The 24,626-nt window shown below is 53.1% G+C and overlaps 1 protein-coding gene across 5 annotated transcripts in view; it reads left to right on the top strand.

The window, feature by feature from the left end:
- Positions 1–12,619: 12,619 nt before the first annotated feature.
- OGDH (oxoglutarate dehydrogenase) overlaps positions 12,620–24,626 on the top strand; it is a 76,115-nt gene continuing 64,108 nt past the window's right edge. For all 5 annotated transcript variants that reach the window (XM_074982019.1, XM_074982016.1, XM_074982020.1 and 2 more), the window contains exons 1-2: positions 12,620–12,736; positions 21,363–21,612. In XM_074982019.1, coding sequence (XP_074838120.1) covers positions 21,391–21,612 — 222 coding nt within the window. In that variant the 5' untranslated portion in view covers positions 12,620–12,736; positions 21,363–21,390. The remainder of the gene's footprint in view (positions 12,737–21,362; positions 21,613–24,626) is intronic.

Genomic DNA, 24,626 nt, shown 5'->3' with positions numbered 1-24,626 from the left:
TGAAGTAAAAAAGACTTAGAGGCCCTCAGTGCCAAAGATGGAGCTGAAGTCACTGACAGGCCAGGCCAAGGAGCTGAGCCCTAGATCTGGTGGGGGCAGTGACATGCAGCCATGAGATTCTCCCAGCTCAGCAGACTCCCTGAAAGCCGGGGTAGTGGAGACACCTCAGAATGCAGCAGCTGCATCATTTGCTTGTGGGGCTAGAGGCTAACCCACCCAGGTGTTGCAGGCTGAAGGACTTGTCCACAGCCAGCCCCAGATCTCCAAAGACCTAGGTGTCCACCGCTAACCATTAGGCCACCCTCCTCGGGGTGCCTGAAATTGAGCTGCACCAGGTTACGTGGTGGATTGCACGACTGGCTGTTCCGAAGTGATGAGGGCCTGGGGTGTGGGGGCCTGGCAGGTTCATGTGGGAGCTGCGTGCGGATGGGGTTGCCCTGCGCACTATCCCACCACCATGTGAATTCCCCGGTGGCAGAGAAAGGCCCACATTGCACTGTGGCTAGATTACTCAAGGGAAGACACGTCCATCGTGGTCTCACTTCCCTCCCAGCGGGGATTTTCAACCTCTGCCTCCCTGGCCACACGCCACGGCTGGGCAGTTCCAGGCTTTCCACAGAAGCGGAGCAGAGAGCGAAGAAAGGGTGCTGCCAGGCGGGGGCTGTTTGAGGCACACTGCAGGAGAAACTGAGGCAGTGACCAGGCTGAGGCAACGCCCTGCTCTGAGGTTTAACGAAAGGAGAATGGGTGATGCTGATCTGACCTGGAGACTGGAGAAATGAAAGAACCTCCCGGCTCCGTCCGTGGCCTCCCCGCTGTGCTAGGCCCCGTCTGACAAGAGAGAATGAACCGAAGCCAACAGCGCCTATGAAATGCAACCTCAGGGCAATGCAAACAGAGCCCCACCTGCATGGACTACTGCTACTCGTGGCACAGTAAGGAAAGGGAGACGGGGCAGTACGCCCGTATGTTACCCACGCACCTGGGTGGGGCTCACCGTCCCATGCAGCGGCGCCTAGATCACAGACAGAGGAAGAGTGAGCCTCCTCCGCAGCCTTAGTTTAGCCCCAGCTGGCCTTTAGCTCAAAGCGTAGCGGCTCCTGCTCTAAGCTGCCCAGGGCCAAGTCTGCCTGGGGGGGCAGTTACGCATGCTGGGCCACCATTCCAGATGCGGGGGTGGGGTACCTGGGCATGCCACGGTCGGGGAGCAGCCTAAAGGCGTGGGTGGGCTTCACCAGTGGTACCGCACATGCCCATTCCCCAGCCCAGCAGGAGGTGCCCTTCACTCCCTCTCAAGGGGCAACCTGTGGAGCTACCAGGCCTCTCTGGCCTCCTTAACCCCTTCCAGTTGCTGCAGGGCCGGACACCGCCTCACAGAATTACTTCTTAGAAAGGTGCTGGGTGGCCAGTAAAGTTTTTCCCACCATGCACCATGTTGATGTGACTAGAGCAGACCCATGTTGGTGGGGCAGGGCCCTGGGGCCTCTGGGATATGGTTTCTTTGATTCAGGTCTACACACTGCAGCGTGGACGTCAGAGCCTCATGTTCGTGCCCGAGGCAGAAAATCTTTAACTCAGGGTTAAAACACAACGGAGACACTCTAGCCTAGGGCTCTCTGACACAGGTCAGCTGCCTTAAGTCCTGCTCACCCCGGGTTACCTTGCAGTGTGGATGCCCCCTCCTGGTGCTGACAGCAGCCTGGCGGCTGGAAATCAGTGGCTAGCCTGGCCATCTCCCCCACTCCCTGCCCCCCCAGCAGCAGCAGCATTTCCCCCTTGGCCGCGTAGATATTATGCAACACACAGCATGCTGCAAGGACATCAGCAACAGTCGACCCCCTCAGATCCAGCCCTGTCCTGAGACACCTCCCCCAGCCCTTCAACCGGCCAAGGGCTCCCCCGTGCTCATCCTGGACCAGTGCAGGTGTTGGTTCAATACATCCCTGCTGTGCTCCAGGGGGCACAGAGATTCCCGGCGTAGGCTGCTCACCCCCACACCAACCCTGTCACCCTTTGCTAGGTTAGCTGTTCTGGGTGCCTTGCGTCAGCACTTCCTCCAATGACAGCAGCCAGGGCCAGTAGTGATTCAGCCGCGGGACGTGGAAGTGGGCTCTGTGCCAGGACGTGGCCCAGCTCGTTCTGCTCAGTTCCTCTGCCGGCAGCGTCACTACAGGTCAGGGCAGCCTCCTGCAGGTGAGAGGCCCCTGTCAGTGGAGTGTTTACAGTGTTACGTTGGTGCCTAATGGCTGGCCCAGCCTGGGGTCCCATTGTGCCTGGTGCTGTACAAATTCCGAGCGAGTCTTAGATCCCGGGGCCAGAAGGAACTGTTGTGCTCCAACCCACTGTATCACATGGGCCAGAGTCTGACCCACCCTGCATGTGATGTAGTTGGAGGGGCTTGAGGAAGACAGGCAGCCTGGATTTTCAAAGCTGCCGCTGATGGAGAATTCACCATCCCTTTCCCCGGGGAAATCGTCCCAATGGTTAATTACTCTCAGTGCTGGTTGGATCTCCCTGGTCCAGCACCCTTGGGGCCTGATCTGCCCTAAATGAGGGGATTTGCCAGACCAGGGGAGGTCCTTTGCCACCAGCCCCCACCCCCACCTCCCACTGCTGGCCCCACTTCCAGCTCCAGACCCCCTACCACCATCCACGCCTCTCTGCTACCAATCACGCACTTGCTGCTGCCGGTCCCAGCCCTGGTCCCACAGCTGAACGCCAGCCCCACTGCTGCCAGTTGCAACCCCAGCCAGACTGCTGGGTACTTGCCACCAGCTCCGGTCTTGGTTCCAGCCCTGGGCTCTCTGGTCCAGGAATATCAGTGATCCTGCGGGCCCATGGATGTTGCCGGCCCAGCGAATCCTGGATTGGAGAGGTCCCACCTGTATTTGTCTAGCTTCATCTTCCATCTTCTGGACCATGACAGCACTTGCCGAGGTAGACTGAAGAGCCCAGAGTTCAGCATTTGCTCCCTTTACAGGCACTGACCACCTGCGAGCGCATCACCCTTTCCCCTTCGCTGCAGCGAGCTAAGCAGACGGAGCCCCTTGCGTCTCTATCAGGCAGGTTTTCCAACCCTTCCATCCTTCTCACAGCTCTCCTCTGAGCCCTCTCCAGTTTCTGAACGTCCTTCTGGACCCCGGAGCAGGGGGCAGGATCCCAGCAGGGGAGCACCACTGCCAAACACCGAGGTAACAGCCCCTCTCTTCCCACCCACCGTTCCCCTGCTCCTGCCTCCCGGGATCGCATTAAGCCTGCAGCCACGGCATCGTGCTGGGAGTTCCTGGTCAGCCAGTTCTCCACCATGAGCCCCAGAGCTTTTCAGAGTTGCTGCTCCCCAGGACAGAGACCCCGTCCTGGGTGCGTGGCTGACGTTCTGTGTTCCAAGCATGTCCCAGCCCCAGAGAGCTCCCCGCCTCTGTAGCTGAGCATGATCGGGATCACAGAAGGGTGGCACCCCACAGGCAGAGTGACCAGGCCGTGGGCAGCAAACAGGGCCAATCTGAAGGGCCAGGAGGGTTGATTGGCCTTGGCCTCTAGCTCTAATTGAGACTCTTGATCCTTTTTTGGCACTGAATAAGCTTTGCCGCTTGGTACTATGCCCATCCCTATCTTCATCAGCGGCTCTGCATCCCTGGCTTCAGATGAAGGCACCTGCGAGGGGTGGCGGTCGGTCCAGCGAGGGGACCAGAGCATCGGAATGGGCTTGCCCTGCTTCACAGCAACTGTGATGCTGCTGGAAAGCTGCGTTTGGCCTCAGGAACTCGTGAGGAAGCGCAGAAAAAGGCCACGAAAGGGTTTGCTAGATAAAAAACAAGCAAGTGATCTCTCACTCATTCCTTGGTGCCTAGGTTCCTTGTCCCGGGCTGGGTTTGGTTGAGTTTTTATTGTAGCGAGCAGCCTGGAAACCGGGAACCAGCTTGAGCCGCTGTGGCCTGTGAGAGGACTGGCTTTGTTCTGGGGACCATTACGCAGGCTCCCCAGCTATCGCCTCTGACAGCAGAGACGGGGAGAGCTGGGATGCATCGGGGCACCAGCAGGTGTGGGGCAAGGGGAATGGGATTACTTGCAGACAGAGCGGGGGCGGGGGCGTCCCGTGGGGGGAGCAGTGAAATGGAAAGGGCAGGGGACGCAAGGGCCAGGCCATCACCAGCTAAGCAGAGGGTGAAGCTGGGGGCACAGCAACACCTGCGTGGGAGCTAGACTGGACTCCCACCCAGCTCCCCGCAGTGAGCAGAGGCCAATGGTGAGGAGCCGGGAGGCGCTCTTTCATAGCATCAGAGACTCCCAGGGCTGGAAGGGACCTCAGGAGGTCACCGAGTCCAGCCCCCTGCCCAAAGCAGGATCAGCCCCAACTAAACCATCCCAGCCAGGGCCTTGTCAAGCCGGGTCTTAAAAACCTCCAGGGATGGAGATTCCACCACCTTTCTAGGCAACACATCCCAGTGCTTCACCACCCGCCTGGGGAGTTTTTCCTAATATCCAACCTACTCCTCCCCCTCTGTAACTTCAGCCCATTGCTCCTTGTTCTGCCGTCTGCCACCACTGAGAACAGCCTCTCTCCAGCCTCTTTAGAGCTCCCCTTCAGGAAGTTGAAGGCTGTGATCAAATCACCCCCAAGTATTCTCTTCTGAAAACTAAACAAGCCCAAATCCCTCAGCCTCTCCTCATAGGTCTTGTGCTCCAGCGCCATTCATCATTTTTGTTGCCTCCGCTGAACCCTTTCCAATGCATCTAGATTCTTTCCATACTGGGGGGCCCAGAACTGGACGCAATACTCCAGATGAGGCCGGGTAGAGGGGAATAACAACTTCTCTAGATCTGCTGGAAATGCTCCTCCTAATGCACCCAATATGCTGTTAGCCTTCCTGGCTACAAGGGCACACTGTTGGCTCATATCCAGCCTCTCATCCACTGTAATCCCCAGATCCTTTTCTGCTGCACTTTTACTTAGCCAGTCTCCAGCCTGTAGCAGTGCTTGCGATTCTTCCATCCCAAGGGCAGGACTCTGCACTTCTCCTTGTTGACCCACAGCCCTAGACAGCCCAAAGGTCTGACTTGGTCTTGGGGGAGGTGGTGGGATGGTAATGGGCAGGTTGAGCCGGATGCAAGACGCCCATGCTCTGCCCTGGGGCAGGCCCTGCTGGTTGATTTGTCTGGAAAGTCTGCCGGAGACAGACTGAGGGGGAAGGGTCCCAGCACCCCCTGCTCCAGAAGGAACCAGTGAAGGGGTCATGCTGGGCCAGGGTTCCTTCTTCTTTTTCCACCCGTGCGCAGCAGAAATTTTGGTTCTGTGCAGCACTGCGGAGGGGAAGTGTGACGTGCATAGCAAAAAGCACGCGGCGAGGTGGGGTCAAGGGGTTCAGTGCATGGAAGGGGGCTGGGGCAGAGGGTTGGAGGGTGAGGGCTGCAGCTGGGGGTTCAGGCACTGGGTGGGGTTGGGGAGAACAGATCTGGAGTGCCCTGGGGTAGGGTGGGGAGGGAAAACTCACCCCCAGCTCCGGCTCCCTGCAGCAGCTCCTGGGTTGGAGCTGCAGGGTAGCACCTGTCCCCAGGCTGTGGCAGATCCAAGCCAGCGGGTCTGCGGAGTGGGGCCAGGCCAGGATGGTTCCCTGGGCACCCACATGGCATTTTATAGCCAAGCAGCCATGTAGCTTACAGGGAACTTAGCCTGCAGCCCAGAGAGCCAGGAAATCTAGTGACTCTTGGGGCACTTGGGCAGGGTTGGGTCAAGTCACCCTTTCCCCAGCTCAGGCTTCCCTCTTGGATGCTGGTGTGAACAGGAAGAACTACCTTCAGACAGGGCAGGAAGAAACTGAGATGCCCAACTGCCTTCAGATCTCAGCGATCCAGAGGCTTGGGGGGCATTGTGACCTTTGGAGTCTGAGGTCCTGCAACACACAGGCCAGCGAGCCTCAGCCAGCGACTCCGGCATCCAGCCCTTATCTGATGGTTGAGCTAGAATGGATCAGAGTCCAGACAGGGGCATCCCATCCAGAGACGAAGGCACCTAGGGATGCACAATCTACCTCCTCCCTAGGCCAGCTGCTGCCTGGTTACAAGGGGCGCCTTGTTTCCAGTGGGGAGGGGGGTGAGGGAGAAAAGCCACCCCTCAGCCTGGCCTGTCAGCAGTGGAGGAGAGGGGAAAGCAGGCCACAGAGTCACTGAACTCCCCCTTCTTCGCTGTCCCCTGTCCTTCCCCAGCAGTGGGGCATGCGGGGCTAGCCCGGAGCACCACCCCACACCTCCTGCACACTGACACGCATGCCTGCCGAGAGACATGAAGCATCGGGAAACCGTCTTTGCCGCCACTGCAAACTCCCAGAGCCCAGGGCTCCAGGGCGCTGCTTACAGCTGTCGCGACAGCCGAGGAGCTGAGCGCAGCAGAGTCCGGCGGTTAGAGCCAGGGCCTGTCTTCGGCTCCCCGCTCTGCCGCGGTGGGACGCTGCGGCCTCCTTCTGTGCCTCAGTTTCCCCAGGCGCAGGGCAGAGGGAAGGCTGTGCTAGGGAGGCCGGCAGAGCTGAGGAAGGCTAGTGTGTAGCTCCCCCTAGTGGGACCACAGCGATGGCACCACCTCCCCAGATCAGTGAGCCCTGCCTGTGTGACCCACACACACACCTAGGGGTGTGGGTCTCTAAGCCATGTCATGCTCTGTTGGCCACTCAGACAGAGAAAGAAGGAATCTCCTCTGCAGCCTTGGCGGAGAACCAGCGGGCTTGTAGCTTGAGCTGCGCAGGCTCCTGCTCCCAGGCACCGGTCTGCCTGCGGGCGGTTACCTGTGGCTAGACCATTGGCTCCCGTCTCTGACCCGCCTTCCCCAAACGCAGCCGCCGAGAGGAAGTGGCAACTGCACATTTGCAGGGCTCTCCGCAGCGACTTACCAATCCGATCCGGATCTGGCCCTTTCAGCCCAAACTACACGGGCTGCGAACGGTGCCCCCAGTATAGGCCAGCCAGGAGACGAGTGGGGCAGGCGGTGACCCTGCCCAGACCTCCCCGCCAGCCCCTTACACAGACTTTTTCCATGCAGGGTGCAACAGAATTCCACACAAACCTCAATAAGCTGTCGCGTCTTGGTCCCCCGATGTGTGTGGAAAGCCGGCCCCCGACGGCGGGGAAATTGAGGGGCTGGCTCCCAGGGCAAGCTCCACTTGTGACCCTGCTGCAACCTCTCCGCCTCAGGGCCATTGCCAGGGGGCAGGGTCTTCCCTAGTTGCAACCCCTCCTGCTGTAGCACAGGGGCTTGGTTGTGACAGCTCCTTCCCCAGAGCTCGGCCCAGCCCAGCAGCTCCTGCCTGCTGCCAGCCAGCCTGGCCTCACAGCTGCCTGGCAGATGGACTCACCTGCCTTTGGCAAGCTCCTGCCACTCAGAGTGCCCCCCTCTGGCATCACTCATCTCCTTGGTCCTCCCACACCCTGGGGCAGGCAGGAGGCCTCAGACCAGGGGGCCTGTATCACACGACCTCCCAGCCAGCCATGTCCTGCCCTGCCACCAGCCTGCCCCGATGAGCGCAAGACTGGCTTAGACCCTGGAGAGGTCATAGATACCCCGGGCTGGCCCCATTCTCCACTGCTGATCCCTTGGCCTCGCTGACTTCTTGTGGCAGTGAGTTCCACAGGTTCCTTACGTGGCCTCCTCACCTGCCAGCCTCACATCCGCTCACCCCACCCTGCCCCTTGCTCCTTCTCCCTTCCTGCAGGGCAACCAGGCAGACGCTCCTCACCTGTGAGGGGACCTGTCTGCTACCCACCCCGTACACCCATGGGGTCCATCCATAGCCGCCTTCTTCCTGTGAGGCCTGCCACAGACACCCTGTATGACCCACTGCAGGGCTCATACGCCCCCTGCCGCCAATCCACAGACTCCCAGGGGCGCCTCCCCAGCAGGCCTAAGCCCCTCCATAGGGCCCATGGGTTGGTTTGTCTGCCCTGGCCAGACGCCCACCCCCTAACCCATTTGTTCAGGGTAATACAAGCTTCCAACGTAGCCTCTCCATGCTCACTACCTCCCAAAGCAGCACCAGATGCCCTGGCTGGGTCAGCAGCGTAACAGAGGGATGCTGTGTTTCAGGGCAGGAGCACAGAGGCCCCACCGAGACCGGAGGAGGCTGTCGGACATCGTCTTAGCGGATTAAGGCAGACGCAAGGTTTTTGTTTCGTGGCAGATCTGCATATAATTCTCTCCCAGTCGCCGGTCTGGATAACAGGGGGCAGGACAAGCCAAAACCATGCAAATGGGCACAGATCCAAGCCCATGCCCTGCTGTGCAAGAGGGGGTTGTGGGAAAGGCCAATCACCTTTAGCTTTGGCTACAAGAGTCAATACCCAGCTGCTATAGTAAGAGCCAGACAGGCCTTGGTTGGGCAAAATACAGCCCTCAGCCCTGCAGGGGCCTTAGCCAGGCTCCCTACCTGTCCCTCTCTCCACGCTGCTCAGTGACTTGCTGCAGGGGGGCCATGAACTTCCTGCATGCCCCTCTCCTGCGCCCCAGTCCCCTACCCCAAGCTTTGTCCCAGACCCTGCACTTCCTCCAAGAGCGCAGCCCTTGTCCGCTTTCCGCTTGAAACTGATTGCCCACCCCCTGCCTTAGATACCCTGCCAGGTATCCTCTGGAACAACCTCAGGTGTCCTAGGGGCAGGATTCATTCAGCTCCGCTAGGGGAGCAGCTGCTCCACGAATTTCTCCCATGAGACCTCTGATCTGGTTTACACCGGGTTTACGCTACCAATCATCCCCAGGAGCTGGGCAGCAGATTCCAACTGGAACCCGATGGTTAATGAAAAGCCAGCCGTGGCAGGAAATGTCTCTCCCACGCCTGGGAACGGCATGTTAAACTCACGGCGCTTCAGGCAGTCGTTTCAAATCAGTCCATGGGGACCCACATGCAAGCTTTCTCCCCCAGTAGCACTGCCCTGCCCTGCCTGCCCCGGGGGGTGCGTGCTGGAGAGAACTCTTAACTTTGGAGGCCCACCGACATCGGCCGCTGTCGGAAGACAGGACGCTGGGTTTGATGGACCTATGGTCTGACCCAGTGCGGCCGTTCTTATGTCACTAAAACACCGGTGAAGGAGGGTACGCGTGTGAGGGCAACCATTTCCTGGGTAACTGGGTCAGGACCAATGTTCCCTCTAATTTTTTCCACCCATGTGCAGGATAAATTTTGTGATGTGCACCGAGGCATGTGCACCACCAAGGGGGACACACACTGCCAGCTGCAGGCACTCTGTTAATCAGCTGGGCAGCATTTGAATCGATCCTGGGTGGCTGCCCAAGGGCTCAGCTTCTGGGAACGCTGGCCAGAACCCTTTCCTCCCCTTTATTTCTCCTCTCTTGACCCTTTCAGCGATCAGCAGGAGAGGAGTAAACATGCATCAAGCCCTTCTGACGAAGCGGGTGTTTGCCCACAAAAGCTTATGCTCCAAAATATTTGTTAGTCTATAAGGTACCACAGGACTTCTTGTTGTTTTTGAAGATACAGACTAACAAATCTCCCTCTCAGATACACCCTGCAGCATTGCTAGCAAACTGACCTGGTGTTACTCCGGTATTTTAATGACGTAATTTTTACTCCTGTTTGGAAAACAAAAGGAAAATGTCTACAGTTCATGCAAATGGTTGCATTTTTGGAAAAGCCAGGTTTGTACTGAGAAAAGCCTGAGAGCGCGATTGAAAGATTACACCGAGCTTCTTGGCAAATGGCATTTGGAGCCTTCCTGCGCTTTGCTAGAACAAAGCAAGGGGTAGGTGAGTGCTGGGGGTGGGAGGGCTGGCAGCAGGGGGTGTGTGCTGTAGGAGTGAGAGCTGGGAGAGTTAAGGGTGCTCATGGCAGGGGGTACAGGGTGCTGCGGAGAAGGCTGGGTGTCGGGGGGAAGGGCAGAAGGCTTGTGTGGTGGGGCTGAGGGTGGGATGGAGAAGTGAGGACAGGGGTTTGGGCATGGGACGGGGGACTCAGAAACAGGAGAAGGAATAGCTCCCTCTGCTAACCTGTGTATCTCCATATATATTCAATGGTGGTGCTGGACAGGGGGTGGGGACTCAGAGCCCAGTGTTTGGTGTGGGGAGGGGATGGGAGTGTCTGTGGCACAGCAGGGGTTTTGGTGTGTGGTGGAGTGAGGATGGGGTCACAGGAGGCTTAGAAGCAGGGGTGGGGGTGGCTTGTGACCAGGGCTGTAGGACAACAGGGGCTGGGAGAGTGAGTGGAAGGGGAAAGGCTGGTGTGAGGGGAGGGGTTTCCATGTGTGGCGGAGGGTCAGGGCAGAAGGTGGGGTGCAGATGTCACAGTAGGGGCTTTGTTGGAGCTGGAGGGCAGTGGGCAGGGGTGCTGAGGGAAGAGGGTTCAATGTATGGGGCCAGGGCAGTGGTTCATGACCACAACGTCTAAGGCAGTGGAGTTGCAGGGGGCAGCAAGGCTCCCCACGGGCAGTGCTTTCTCCGAGCACCAGGGGCACTTTCTCCTCCCAGCAGGGTAGAGAGCCCAGCCTCCACGTAGCCCTGTTTTCCTGCTGCAGCTGCTCCCGGTTGTGAGTCTGAAGTATGTCACCCCTTCCTCTCCATGTGCTGGGAAACCCTGGGATATCAGGCATTTCCCACGTCCCAGGCACAACCCACCCCTGACCTTGGTTTAAATTCAGGTAAGAGGAAGCTGCATGCCAAATTTTGGGGTCATGACTCTCATGAAGGGTTCTTAAGCAGGCATAGCACGGACAGACAGGTTAAAGCACACAGTAGGTGTCCCTGGACACCTCTGGACTTTCTGTGCTTGCCACAGCTTTGGGGTTCGCACGCCTCCCAGCCAGCTCTAAACACTGCTCTCTGCAGAGCTGGTCACCTCCACTGAAGTGACAAACTAATACAAGGGGGCGCAGGAGATGGGCACTCATTCAGCTTCCCCGTGTGCGCCCCTGCCCCCAGATTCCCACGGACTAAAGATGTTTATCAGACACTGCAATGGCAGAGGGTGTCTTCTCCACCAGCCTGTTAAGACAAAGGCTAAAGGCCTTGTAATTTTAGCTGCAGCCATTGCTGTGCCGGAGCAATGCCCTAGCATAGACCTGCTGCACAGATCATTTCCTGTGCACCATCACTATAGCCTCATACCCCACCGGTGACACAGGCAGGGGGGCTGGAGAGTCCAGGTGTGCCCCAATCATGGTTCAGGGTGTTGGAAGCAAGGAGCCAGCACTCCCCCACAATGTCCAGCACACAGGGAGTTTGCATAAGAGACGGGCCCTTCCCCTTGTCTCCGGACTGCACTGTTTGCAGGGCTGGTAGCTGCTTTATCCTAGTTTAGCTTCATGGGTCACTGCAGATTAAACTCAATTGAGTTCAGTCTTCCTCTGAAGAGAGCTTAAGCTTCTGTGCTCGTCTGCAGCCAGCCAGCCCTCCGGCTCAGTGTGACACAGGGCCTGTCTCTTGGCCTTCTCAGCTCATAAACTCGTTAATTAGCTCACAGTTCTACAATGATCAACAAGTATGCCAACCAATCACACCTCAAACAGTAAGAAGTCTGGGCATCAGTGCCATGGGTAATTATTACCCTGTCCATCTTACAGCTTCACGTCTGAGCCACATGGCCAGACACTGAGCCCAGGGGTTATGATGCCCGGTTTGCTCCAACCACTAGGCCACATGCCCTCCCTTAGCCGGGAACTCAGGAGTTCTGGTTCCCAATCCATGGCAGCTCGTGCTGAGAAGGTACTGGCAGCTGCCAGGGCTTTGACTGCACAGCCTGGCTCTGCCCAGGGTGAGACCACACAGCAGTGGATGTGATCAAACTCCAAGGTGAACTGGCATGCGTTTAGGGCGGCACCGGCATCCCCCGTGAGGTACTTTGGATTTACCCAGCGAGGCTGCGAGGGTGCCCTTTAGCCAGGCTGCACAGCAGGATTCAGACGTGCAGATAGCAGTGCATGGAGCTGGCACGGCCAGCCAGAGATCTCATGAAGTGGGTCAGTGGGTACCAGCAGAACTGGCCCACTCCTCTGTGCCCAGAACCATTCCTCAGGCTTGACTCCCTGCCCCGCACTGCCTGGAACCCACGCCCCACTCCCCACCCCCAGCAGTGGCTGGCACCTCTTTGTCCCCCTTGTCCTGCACCTGCTCCATCACCCCCACCCCACTCAGTCCTGCCTCTGCCCTTCATCAGCTTCTCCTCCACTGCCTACCGTGCCCCCCTCCTCCCCAAGCCCCACTGTTCCCCCGTCCTGCCCCCTGCTCCCCCAGCCCCAGCGCCCCTCCCCACATCCTGCCCCCTCCTCCCCACCCCATGCCCCGCCCCTGCTCCCCCAGCCCTAGTGCTCCACCCCTCCTCCTCACCCCATATGCCCTGTCCCCTCCTCCCCACCCATATCCTGCCCCTCTCCTCCCCCACCCCAGTGCCGTGCCGTGCCCCGCCCCCCCCACCCCTCCGCCCCCTCATATCCTGGCCCCCTCCTCCCCAGCCCCACTACCCCTCCCCATGCCCCGCCCCCTGCTCCCCCAGCCCCAGCGCCCCTCCCCACATCCTGCCCCCTCCACCCCTCCCCACGCCCCGCCCCTGCTCCCCCAGCCCCAGTGCCCCGCCCGCCATTGGTTCCTGGGGGGGGGGGGGGGGGAGGTCGGGCACGTGACCGGCGGGGGCGGGGCGGCGCGGTGACGCAGCGCGCAGGGGGCGGGGCGGCAGGCCCACGGCAGTTGGCGCGCGGAGCGGCGGCCGCTGTCAGAGCAGAGCCGCGAGCGGGACGGACGCGCCAGCAGGTACCGCGTAGCGGAGGGGGAGGGTCGCCCCGCGGGGAGCAGGACGCGGCCTCGTGCCCTCGCCCCGCCGCGGCTGCGGAGTGTCCTTGGCGCCGCCGCCCGGGGGCCTTCGCCGAGGCGGGGGCGCGGTCACGGGGAGTGGCGGCGGCCGCGGCCAATAAGGAGGCGGTCTGCTGCTCTTCCCTCCGCTGGTAGGTCGAGCGTTGGGGGGGGCGGGTGCTACGGCAGTGCCGCCGCTCGCTGATTGGACGGCGGGGGGGCGGGGCCGCAATCGCCCGCGGCCCGAGGGGAAACCCCCCCCCCCCCCAGCCCGGCGGCGGCGGCAGCAGCGCGCGGCCCCACGTGCGGGGAGGAGGGCGGGGCGCCGACGTCAGCACCCCTCGCGCAGACGGGGAAACTGAGGCACGGAAGGGGTCCCCGGCCAGCGCTGCCCCGGCTTTGGGGGGGCTCGGAAGCGCCCTCCCTGGGCATTAGGGAGGGGCCTGGGCGCCCAGCTGGCTGCAGCCCGCCCCGGGGGGCCAGCTCGCCTTCCTGGAGTTCGCAGCTTGCATCTCGCTCGGCGTGGCTCGCCCTTGCCCAGGCTGCAGCCCCCCGCAGTCCCGGCTGCAGCGCGTGCAGGCAGACAACCTCCAGCCTCGGGGTTGCGTCTGCTTCTGGGCCGGGCGTCTCCTGGTAGGAATTGGGGTGCCTGGCTAGAGCGAAAGGGGAGCTGCTGGCCCAGCCCTTCAGGGGGTCAGGGCTGTCTTTGGGTACAGCGATGCAGCTGTAGCACTGCACGCTTAGGTGCTCCTGCACCTCTGAGAAGTGGCGTAGTTAATTAAGTTCCGTTCGAGGCAGTAGCTGTGTTGCAGGACCAGGAGAAGCTCCCTGGCTGAGATAGCACTGCGTAGGGGGCTCAGGTCCAGGTAACTGTTGCTTATGAGGTGTGGATTTTTTACATCCCAATCAACTTATATAAAAACACAAGCGCAGCCCTGGGGAGGGCGACGGGGGGTAAGATGAAAGGTCCGTTTCACCCAGTATATGGACTTCCAACAGTGGCCAAGGCCAGATGCCCTAGAGGGAGTGAACAGAACAGGGAATCCTCAGTGTGATCCCGCTCTGTCACCCATTTCCAATCTCTGACAAACAGAGGCCAGGGACACCATTCTTACCCTTCCTGGCTAATAGCCATGGAGGGCTTAATTTATCTAGTTCTTTTTTGAACCCTGTTAAAGTCCTGGTCTGTAGTATAGGCTTGGGCCAGGCTTGCACTTGGGGAGAAAATTAAGGTAGGCAGCTCCAGCTATGCAAATAATGTCACTGGAGTTGACCCATCTCCAGCTGAATTTCCTTGCTTCCCTACCTCCGGAACTCTCCCATCAAATTCCTTCCATTTCATGACCCTATGCAGTATAGAGGTCGATGGGAATGCAATCAGCAGTGAATTCAGTGCGCCCCTGCTAGACCCACTAAATTGACCCCCTGTTAAATGGCCTTTCTTGCTCACCTGATCTGTTTGAAAAAGGGAATTTATAATAGTGAAGATCAGCAGATTTAATGGGCTAAAGTAAGTGGAAATGTAGCGTTGTTATGGAAAGTATTCTTACCCGTCGGATTACGGGCTTAGGTACACTCCATCATAATGAATAGTAACAGAGAGGGAGCCCTGCTAGTCTATACACTGTCAAAACAAAAAGCAGTCCAGTAGCACTTTAACAACTAGCAAAATGGTTTATTAGGTGGTGAGCTTTTGTGGGACAGACCCACTTCTTCAGACCAGAACAGACTCCATTTTGCTAGTCTTTAAAGTGCTACTTGACTGCTTTCTGTTTCCATCATAATGGTTCTTCAGTCACCGAGGTTGAGTGGTAGGAGGCCTGGGGACATGTCCCATGGTTCTTAGCCCTGCATCCAGCTGCATCTCTCTGTGATAGGAACTTCTGGCCAGTCAGCTGCATGCTGGAGTGAGGGTCACCAATGTGTTGGTGACATCAATATTCAAGTGCCTGTAGTGGGATGGGTTTAAGTGCCAAATTAGTATAAAAATTCCCAGGTGAATGCTGGTGCTGGAGAAGGGAATGGGTAGAGGATAGGAAAATACATCCTCGAGAGACCGGTGGGTGAGTATCGGTGGACTGACAGCACTAGTTAAGTGGGTTGGGTTACAGCTAGATCCTTGCTACCAAGTGGGCAGGTTACAGTCTGAATTAAAACAGAACTAGGGTTCTGACCTAGTATCCCTAGTCAGATAAGCCTTAAAAACCTCCACACCTGGGTCAGATGTTTTTGAGTGTAGGAGTTAGGAGGGCTTGGACTAAAACTGTAGATGCTAATGGTTAACTGGTTACAATTAACTGGTAAGAGCTGGAGCAGCCGCCCACCCCTTGGGCAGGGGTTTGCTCCGGCCTGGTGGGAGCAGTCCCAGTCTGCAGTAGTTGAGGGGTGGGGTGGCAGCTGTACAGCCGGGCTAGAGTGGTCCCCCTGCTGCAGATGGGGGCTGCTCTAGCCAGGCTGGAGCATCCCTGCACACTGTGTACCGGGTGGTGGGTCTGTTCTGGCCATGGTGGCATGCCCCCTTGGCACGGGCAGGGTAGCTCCAGCCTGGCCAGATCATCCCTGGTCCCTAGCAAGCTGGGGCTGGGAACGTGGATGCCAGATGTATACACGGGATAGGACATGCTTACTTTGCCTTATAATAGAGTTGAAATGTTATGTTCTCATATGGATAAATTCATTTTTGGTTTAAAGCCTGTAGAGTTCAGGACAATTGCAGCATGGGGAATGTGTACCATTCACTTCATAATACTACCAGGCAGCTCGGCGATTATATCTTGAAGGCTAAAAGCTACGACCTGCATAGACTGCTGTTGGATAAATATGATCAGGAACCTCATTTAAACAGAATGTCCTGTGGAGGTGTCCATAGTATTTTGGAAAGCAGGGAGGTGTCAAAATTTTTGGATCCTTTTTTTTTTTTATTTACTCCTATGTATAAGATCTCAGTGTCAGGAATCCTTGTTTTAAATAGGTACTACTGAACAGCTTAAGGTTAAACTGATAGCAGATGTTCTGTAGTTTGTTTTGAAATTGCTGTATCAGTTTGTTTAATGGGGTTGCGCTGAATGTGCGCGTCCGGGTTTTACTTATTGGAAACGTGAATAAACTGACTTACTGCACAAAAGTAATGCAGAGGAATGTCATAGTTCAAACTACAGCTGAATTTTCAGCCCCATCAGAGTGGAGGGAAAACTCACTCCATTTCTTGTATGTTTTGATAGTACAGCACTAAGTTGTCACATTTCCTGACTGAATAATTCTAGGGGCTTAATCTTGTTCAAGGTGACCTTGGATAAGTACATGGCCATCTTCAAAAATAAAAACTGTATGCAGCAGTAGTTTGTTAAACATTCTCAGATTTGGTAGGGCTCTTCGGTAAAAATTGCAAATATTTCTGAAAATTATTTTAAAAAACTCCACAGCCATCATTTGGTCACCTGGTAAGGGACCTGTGTTCTAACGCTAACAACTACACTTTGCAGTCTCATATTTCTTAACAAAAGTTAGCAACACTCAGATACTTCAAGGTTTTTCCTTTTTTGTTACTGATATGTTGGGTTCATTGAACTGACTTAGCACAGACTGATATCTTTGCTTCAGTCGAGTGCTAGTTCTATCTCAATCCTCTATTTGTTTGCTTTGGCTCTGTTTTGGGGGTGCGGCGGGGGGAAGAATTCCCAATTATTTGTCTGCAGGAGCAGGTTTTATTGACCGTTCTGCCTGGTTTGAGGGCAAATTAGTTGCTTAATCTTTACTATTTAATGGTATGTTCTTGTATCGTTTGAATACTGGATTTATTCTGAATAGTCTCAGTCTCTGATCCTTCAGTGATAACAATGAAAACAGGGAATTGAAGGATTTGTACTTTCAAATCCAGCTTCAATGCTAACACCTTGTCAACACACACAGTTGCATGTACGTTAATATTGTTTTAGTTGAACTGGTGCAGCTTTTTGCCTGGACTCTTCTCAGTTTGCCTTGCACAGCTAAACTGATGCATCTAACTTTAAACTGATATGGGTTTCCCCAGATATTAGTTGTAACGGTGAAACTAAACTGATTCAGCTTAAACCTGTGCAGCTTCCATGTTAAAGACAAGCCCAAGCTCTGTATCTGGAGTTGGGCAGATTGCTTCCAAGCCAAAACTTTTGAAAAATTGACCATTGATACTTTCTTTTTTTGCACACCTCAGTTCTCTAGGAGCCTAATAAGGGCTTGTGTCTACAAGAGTGCTCTGTTTCCATTCAAAAGTAGATTAAGCTAAACCAGAGCAAGGCACTCGTGATCCAATAAGAATGTCTACCTAAAAATAGCAGTTGCTTATTTGTGCCTCTTTCAGGGAGACACTCAGAATCTTCATCAATCTACAGTACGAATTCAACAAACCCGTGGCCCAGAAGACTGAGCGTTTGTTTGTTTTTAAAGCAAAACTACTGTGAGTCTTGCAAGAGAGATGACAAGTTTTTGACATACAGACTTAAGCAAAAGGCTAACAAATAATATCACTCTCTTGTACTTAGTTTACTGCTACTAGTGCAAACAACAGTCAGGTGTTAATAAACAATGTGAACAGTTTTATTCCAAGCTATAACCGAAGAGGAACTCGATAAAGATTGCCTGCTTCACTTTTTTAGTGTCTTTGTCCTAGATTGACTATCAGAACTTTTTGGTGTTCCTCTAGAAACTGTAGCGATGACTCCGGCTACAAAAGAAGTAAAGGTTGGGGCAGGCAGATTCTCAACTGAATTTTACAAAAAGTTCTGGCACTTTAACACCTATATTTATTGAATTTGTTCGGTGAGACCATGAATGAACAAGCTCTCCCATGTATTCTGAGAATCTATTTGTTAGTCCTAAACCTGGGAAAGGCCAATGGACTAAGTAATAGATACAGGCCAGTTGTTTAAATCAATTGTGATACTATAACTTCAGCCATAGATTTTGCTATGCAGTTGTAGAAGGACCTCTAACACAAGACAGGCTTGTTACACAGACGAGGTCTAATCAGAATACGTAGACCTGACATTTGGAGGTGCTGAGTTCTCACAGTAGTCATTGACAGCTGTCGGTGCTCAGCATCTTTGAAAATCAGGTCCAAAATGTCTCAGGTTGGGCTCCAAAATTACAGGCTACTCTAGGAAAAATTGGCCCATAAGAAGGGCACTATGAAATTCACAGTTCATTTTGGTCAGTTTCATGGTCATATGATTTTTTAAATCCTACATTCATGATCTCAGCTATTTAAATCTGAAATTTCATGGTGGTGTAATTGTAAACAGGGTACTGGCTCAAAAAGCATTTGCGGGGGGATTCCCTCGAGGTTGTAGTAGGGGAGTGCCAAGTACAGGTTGAACCTCTCTCCTGCAGCCCCCTCAGGACCTGACTGGTGCTGAATGAGAGAAGTTGCCAGACCACGGGATGTAAATATTGTCTAGCTGCATTACCAACACTGCCACTGCTTACTGGGCTCTTAGCAGACATTTAGGGGTAAATTTGAGCTAAATAACAGCACAGAACACTGAGAGCCGGGACTGGTGGCTGTAAACAGATTTGATGGGACCACAGGAAACTTGGCCATGCTCGTGGCAAGTGGTCGTCTGGCTAACTGAAATCATTCTGGATTATGGATGTTGCCAGGAGAGAGTGCTGGATTAGAGAGGTTCAGTGCGTGTACCCATGCTGCTGTGCTGCCTTGCGAGCTGAGCAGCTGGAGAGCAGCGTCTGTGAGCCGAGGAGGCCAGCTCTGGAGGCAGAGCCTCCGCCTGCAGCAGGGCAAAAGTAAGGATGGCCAACCTTACACACACGCTCCTACCTCCAGAGATGGGCCCTCAGTAGCCTCCAATGTCCGACCACTCAATTCTGAAGGCAGCGATGCAGTAGTAAGGGCGCCGCGGTATGGTATTGCTACCCTTACCTTTACATGGGTAGTGGTAGTGCTACCTTCAGACCTGGTCGCCTATTCGCAAACCAGGGAATTGGGTGGACCAGGGGAGGTCAGTACCGGTCTCTCTGCTGCTGCTGGCTGTGCTGTGCCACTCTTGCAGAGGACCTGGAATTGACTGGGTGGGGAGTGCTTGGTGGAAGAGGCAGGAGGACGGTGGAATTCCCACCCTTGGAGCTAGTAGCACAGCCCTGCAGGGCTCTGCATTCACCCTGCCCTTTCCCTCTCTGTGAGCTTGAACACGCTGGAAGGGTGGGGGAGCACCACTGATGTTGCCCAATGAGGGAGGTCCATCTTGTAGCACGCGATGGAGTTTGTGCCGCAAAGTACAATAACTGCTAAGTGAGCAATGCAGTAAACTTGTACTTGGAAGAAGATTTGCTGTTCCGGTTAACCCGTTTGAGCTCTCAGCCAGTGCCTGCAAAATAGGAAAGGGAGAAGTGGAAAATGTTTCCCGGCTGGGCTTATGTAACCAAACTTGCTTTCTTGTGGCTGTGCTGATGGTGGAGGCTTGTGTGCTCTTCAACTAGGTCATCATCACATGAGCTTGCTGGAGAAAATGTGACGCTGAACCCTAAAATGCAGTTGTTGGGCAGAACCTGGGGATAGATTTGTTTTGATATCCATTTAATGGGCCCTACCCAAACAAACTTGTTAGGATTTTATGCTGCTGTTTTGTAAACTAAAGGGGTAACCACAATCCCCTCCACATCCCCTCCCCTCCATCTCCCCCCCCGCCCCAGAAATAATTCTCAAGCCAGAACACTAATTCGTTAGAAATAACTTCCCACCAGCTCATGCCCTTGTCCTAGGGCTCTTAAAACAAACAGGAGTGCTGGAACAATTTTTATAGTGGGTTGCTGAGAGCTGTTGAAGCAAACTATAACGCTGAACTCTTTTTGTCCCTGCACCCCTAGCTCCAGCATCCATGCAAACAAACACTGCTCAGCATTGTGTGGTCTGATGATGGCTCCTCTGGCTGACAAAATGATCCTTAAGTATTCAGTTATTTTTATAGCGGCCCGGCACTTTTGCACAGTCACTGTGTGACTTCCCTTACTAAAGAGGTGAGTTTATCTCAAGGACTTGCTTTGAAATGGGAACAGCTGTTTGGTAGGGTGAGCAGAATGTAAGGACCAGGTTTTCAGATGAGCTCCACTTCCACTGGAAAATTTTCCTTTTAATAGGAAAAAGCAACTGTAAAAGCACAGGAATTGGTAGAAGAACCAGAATTTATTTGAAGCCTATAAATTTATTTTTTTCCAAATTTTCCCAATAATTACAATACCTTCGCAGCTAAATGAATGTGCATTAGACATAAGATAATTTTAGAACACTTCCTAAGGCTAGGTCTTCGCTGCAAAAAACTTCATTTTTGTGTTCAGATGGCTGTCTTTATGTAAAAGCCTAATGGAGGCAAGTCATAGGTAGTGTTCATGTCAAGATAACGACTTGTGGCCTCATCTCAGTTTGAAATTTACCTCCATGTAGCTACAGAGAGGTAAGAAGTTTTTCTTCCTGGTTTCCACAAAGATTTGGCATTGAGATTTTTAAATGGAACCTTTATTTTTCCATTGAAGACATGGCCTCTGCATTCCAGTCCTCCTCTTCCGAAAAGTGGAATTAGGGCTTTTCTTGACATCCGAAGACATTGTCCTGTTACACTTCTCACGTGTAACACTGTTTCTGTAGAATAATAGCTGATAATTTTACTCCGAAGCTTTAATGGCCTGTTTCTAACACAAGTAGGAAACGTTGGTGCACATTCTGTGAAATGCCATGTGTACACTGTGCTACAGGGAAGGGCTGGTTTTTCCCTGCTTCAGAAGTGAAATAACTACTTTGCCTCCACTGTTTCCCATTAGTTATAATTACATTCTTTGCTTGGGTTTCTGCCCTGTCAATAAATCCCTTTTTCCCCCCCACCATCCTCTTTGCTTATAACCCACCTTACCTCTTCTCTAGCTTTGCTTTTGATGGTCTCTTTCAGGAACCTAGTGACTGGCTTTCTCTGGTCAAATGTACAGGCAAGCTTTTCTTCCACCGTTCCTGTGCCCCGACAAGCGTAAATGATCAGATCTTTCTCATTTTGTCGGTCGTTTTATTTTTTCTGATGACATCTGCTCATAATGTGGTCCCACTTGGCACTTGTAAAACTTACAAGTTAATACACGAAACTCCAGTTGCAGGTGAGGTAAACTAAAAACAAAATAAGGGAGAAAAAAGGTTGATGTTAGGGTTGAATTTCATTTCCTACTTAAATTGCCTTTCGTTAGTGATCGGCTGCAATTTGCTGAGGTGATAACCTAAAGGGGCAATAGTCCACATCTTAAATTAGTAGTTATGAGGTGCCTGTAACTGTATTAAATTTTTGGTTTCAAGTAGCCAAATTAGAAATCAGACCATGGAGGGGGGGAAGGCAGTGTAGCCTCAAGGCCCTGTGTTTAGGGTATGGAAGATACTGGGTGATCCCTCTGTGCCTCCAGCGTCCATGTCCATTGTACGGATGGGGAAATGAGCTTTTGAGATCTGTTGATGGAAAAATGCTGAACAACAGCTGGGTGGCTAGTGGTTTGATTTCTTTTTTGTAAATTGTGAATTGGTCTTCTGCAGCGTCTAAAATGCCTCTTATTCCTATACCAACAGGACCTTGTGAGCGGCTGCAGGACAAAAAATGTTTCACTTAAGGACTTGTGCTGCTAAATTGAGGCCGTTGACGGCCTCACAGACTGTTAAGACAATTTCCCAACACACGCCATCAGCACCAAGGACGTTTCAACAAATCAGGTGCTATAGTGCACCTGTTGCTGCTGAGCCGTTTTTGAGCGGGACTAGTTCGAACTATGTGGAGGAAATGTACTATGCTTGGCTGGAAAATCCCAAAAGTGTACATAAGGTAAGGAGGAGGAGCTGCTCCAGGATATTGTTGTTTCATCTCCTGCTTGTGTTTGTGTGCGAGCGCGCCACATGATGTGGTCAGGTAAGTGCCAATGTCCAGAAGGAATTCAGCACGAAGAGCCTGTGAGTCATCAGTTCCACATGTGCTTATTATGGGAAGAACCGAGAGGATTTAGCTGAGCAGTAGCAGAATGATACAACTCTTCGTTCCGGATCGAACCCGACGAGCCCAGAGCGTTTCCTCAATGCGCCACGTTCCACTTGGGGACTCAGACATGGATACAAAGAGGAGAGTTGCCTTTCCCAGGACTCCCCCTCCTGCTGAGCTGCTGCTTTTCCTTTGGGATGACCTGTTGGGAGAGCAGGGAGGAGGGAGTTGGGTTCCGGTTCTCACCTCTGTCCTTTCCTCTATTAATGCATGATGATAATTGTGCTTGGTGCTGCAATGTTTGATCTCCTGTGTGTAAGTACATTGGCTCTGCTTTAGAGTTGTTCCTATAACGCCACTTGGATAGCAGAAATGTGGCTATAAAATCCCCCGTTGCAGTGAGCGGGCATCTTTCCACCAGCTGTTTCTAAGTTATCCTAAATTAGCTGCTTGAGGGAAAGAGAAAGTTTGAAGTGCAGAATTGTCGTGGGCACCAGTCTACTCAGAGTTAGCGCCTGGTAGCTGGCCGCCTTGAAATCTGCTGCTGTTGTGCAAGCAGCGTGGGGATAATGGCTATCGAAATACAATCAAGCTTTGGCTGTGCTTTACAGGTTGAACCCCTCTAATCTGGAACACTGTCGATCAGCAGCATCCATAATCCAGCGTGAATTTAGTTAGCCGGATAACCTCTTATTGTGGGTGTAACCAAGTTTTCCATGGTCCCACAGTTTGTTTCCAGTCCTGACTGTCAGTGTTCTGGGCTGTTGTTTAGCTGTAATTTACCCCTAAATGTCTTCTAACAGCCCAGTAAGCGGTGGAAGTGTTGGTAATGCTGCTAGATAATATTGATCTCTCGTCGTCCGGCAAATTCTCGTCTAGCACCAATCAGATCCCAAGGGTGCCTGATTAGAGAGGTTCTGCCTATATGTACATGGAAACTCGCAGGCCTGTTCAACCATATATAAATGTGCATGGCTCTGTATGCCGTAAGTGTTCCCTAAATTCCTCTTCAGTAGGGTTTAGTTTGCCCTGTAGGAAGCTGTCCCTTGGGTGGTAACTGCCAGGAGCCGTTATGAAGTGAGGTATCATTGGGAAGTCTGAGGAGTAACTATGTGAAGCTAATAATAGACCTTGAACTACAACTGCTGTTGCTGTACACTGGGTAGTCCCTACAGTTATCGAATGTGAAATTGAAAACACCGCCACTAGGAAGGAAGGGTTGGTAGGAGTTGGAGATATTCTTCAGCCTTGTGTCTAAGGCAGTCTGGAGTTTGGACTTGGGATATGTCTTCACTGCCCGGAAGATTGGTTCTGCCATGGTCGATCTTCCAGAGTTCGATTTAGTGCTCTTAGTGGGGATGCACTAAATCGAAATTCTAGGGTCCTCTTGTTGGTTGCAGTGCTTCTCTTCTCGCCTTTACTCTGCTCCTCCTCTCTCTCCCCCTACCACCAATTCGGAGTGAGGGAGGTCAACAGGAGCAGTCTCCCATCCGTCTCCCGTTGGGGAGAGAGTGCAGAAGCCCCATTTGAGGTACGTCGACTCCAGATACGTGATTGATATAGCTGGGATTGCATACCTTAATTTGACCTTCCCCTCTAGTTGCCTTCGCATCTCTGGATCAGCTTTGAAGAGGCTGTTAAGTGAGATCTTGCCGTCGGTGGAGAGGACTGGAGTTGTGAAAGCCACCTGCATTTCCTTCTCCTGATGTCTGCAGAGAGATTTCTCTCCTAAATAATTCAGATTTGCCAGTACTTTGGGAACTTCTGAGGATTGCGCTGTGTGATCTATACATCCCTTGAGATACAAAGGAATAGAACAGAATTTTAGTTCCTATTCAGTGAACTGTAACTAACACCATGCAAATATCACACAAACCAGAGCTCACTTACGATTCTCCTTTTCATAACTGTTGAACTTTTGCTACCAGATCTGCCCTCACAAGACATGCATTTCCATATTAAATACCTATGACGTTTCAAAGCCGTGTTAGTCTATATACCATCAAAACAAAACAAAAATTGTGCAGTAGCACTTTAAAGACTAACAAAATAATTTAATAGGTGGTGCTTGTTCGTGGGACAGACCCACTTCTTCAGACCAGTGGGTCTATCCCACAAAAGCTCACCACCTAATAAATTATTTTGTTAGTCTTTAAAGTGCTACTGCACAGTATTTTTTGTTCTGTGAAATTTCAGTAGCAGTCTCACACAAGAAGGAATACATAGCCCTATCTGTCTTGGAGATGACCCTTGGCAGAAAGGTTTTGAGATGGAAGGAAAGCCAAATCTGGTAAACTTTTTTTTGTTTTGTTTTTGTTTTTCACAGTGGGTGTTTTCCCTACAAATGTGGAGGTGGGAACTAAAATACACAGCTGCTCCCAGTCAAGGCCTTCTGTGCTTAATTATTTACAGAGAGAATACTAAATTCTGAAAGAACAAAAACTGCGTGTGTTTGGGTTGTGGTGTTTAGCACAGCAGGAACTTAAGAACAATGTGCATTTTGCATGCTGTGTTATGTGGACTAACTTATGTTCAGCAGTGCTACATACCACCTTTTAAAAATATCTTCTTTATAGTAAAGTGACTGTGTCCTAGCACTCTTCCTGTTGGTGCATGTGATGCCATTCCTTAAAGAGCCCCACAAAAAGCTTCATTCAAAGGTGGTTGTTTTGTCACTCCATGGACCCCATTCAGCCCATCCTTCAAAGGCTGTTCAGGGCAAAACAATGGCCTACGAATAAACTGAGATCAAACTTTTAGCGTCCTGAGAGTAACTTCAGGGTGTCGGGCTTTTCAAAAATCACACCAGTCTTACTTTTCTAAGACAGGCTGCATGCTGTCTGAATCTTTAAAATAAGCAGGGC

The sequence above is a fragment of the Carettochelys insculpta genome, chromosome 31 (genome assembly GCF_033958435.1).
Source record: "Carettochelys insculpta isolate YL-2023 chromosome 31, ASM3395843v1, whole genome shotgun sequence".
In the NCBI taxonomy this organism is placed as follows: domain Eukaryota; kingdom Metazoa; phylum Chordata; order Testudines; family Carettochelyidae; genus Carettochelys; species Carettochelys insculpta.
Note: the sequence above shows the minus strand (reverse complement) of the source record. Positions and strands in the feature narration are given on the sequence as shown.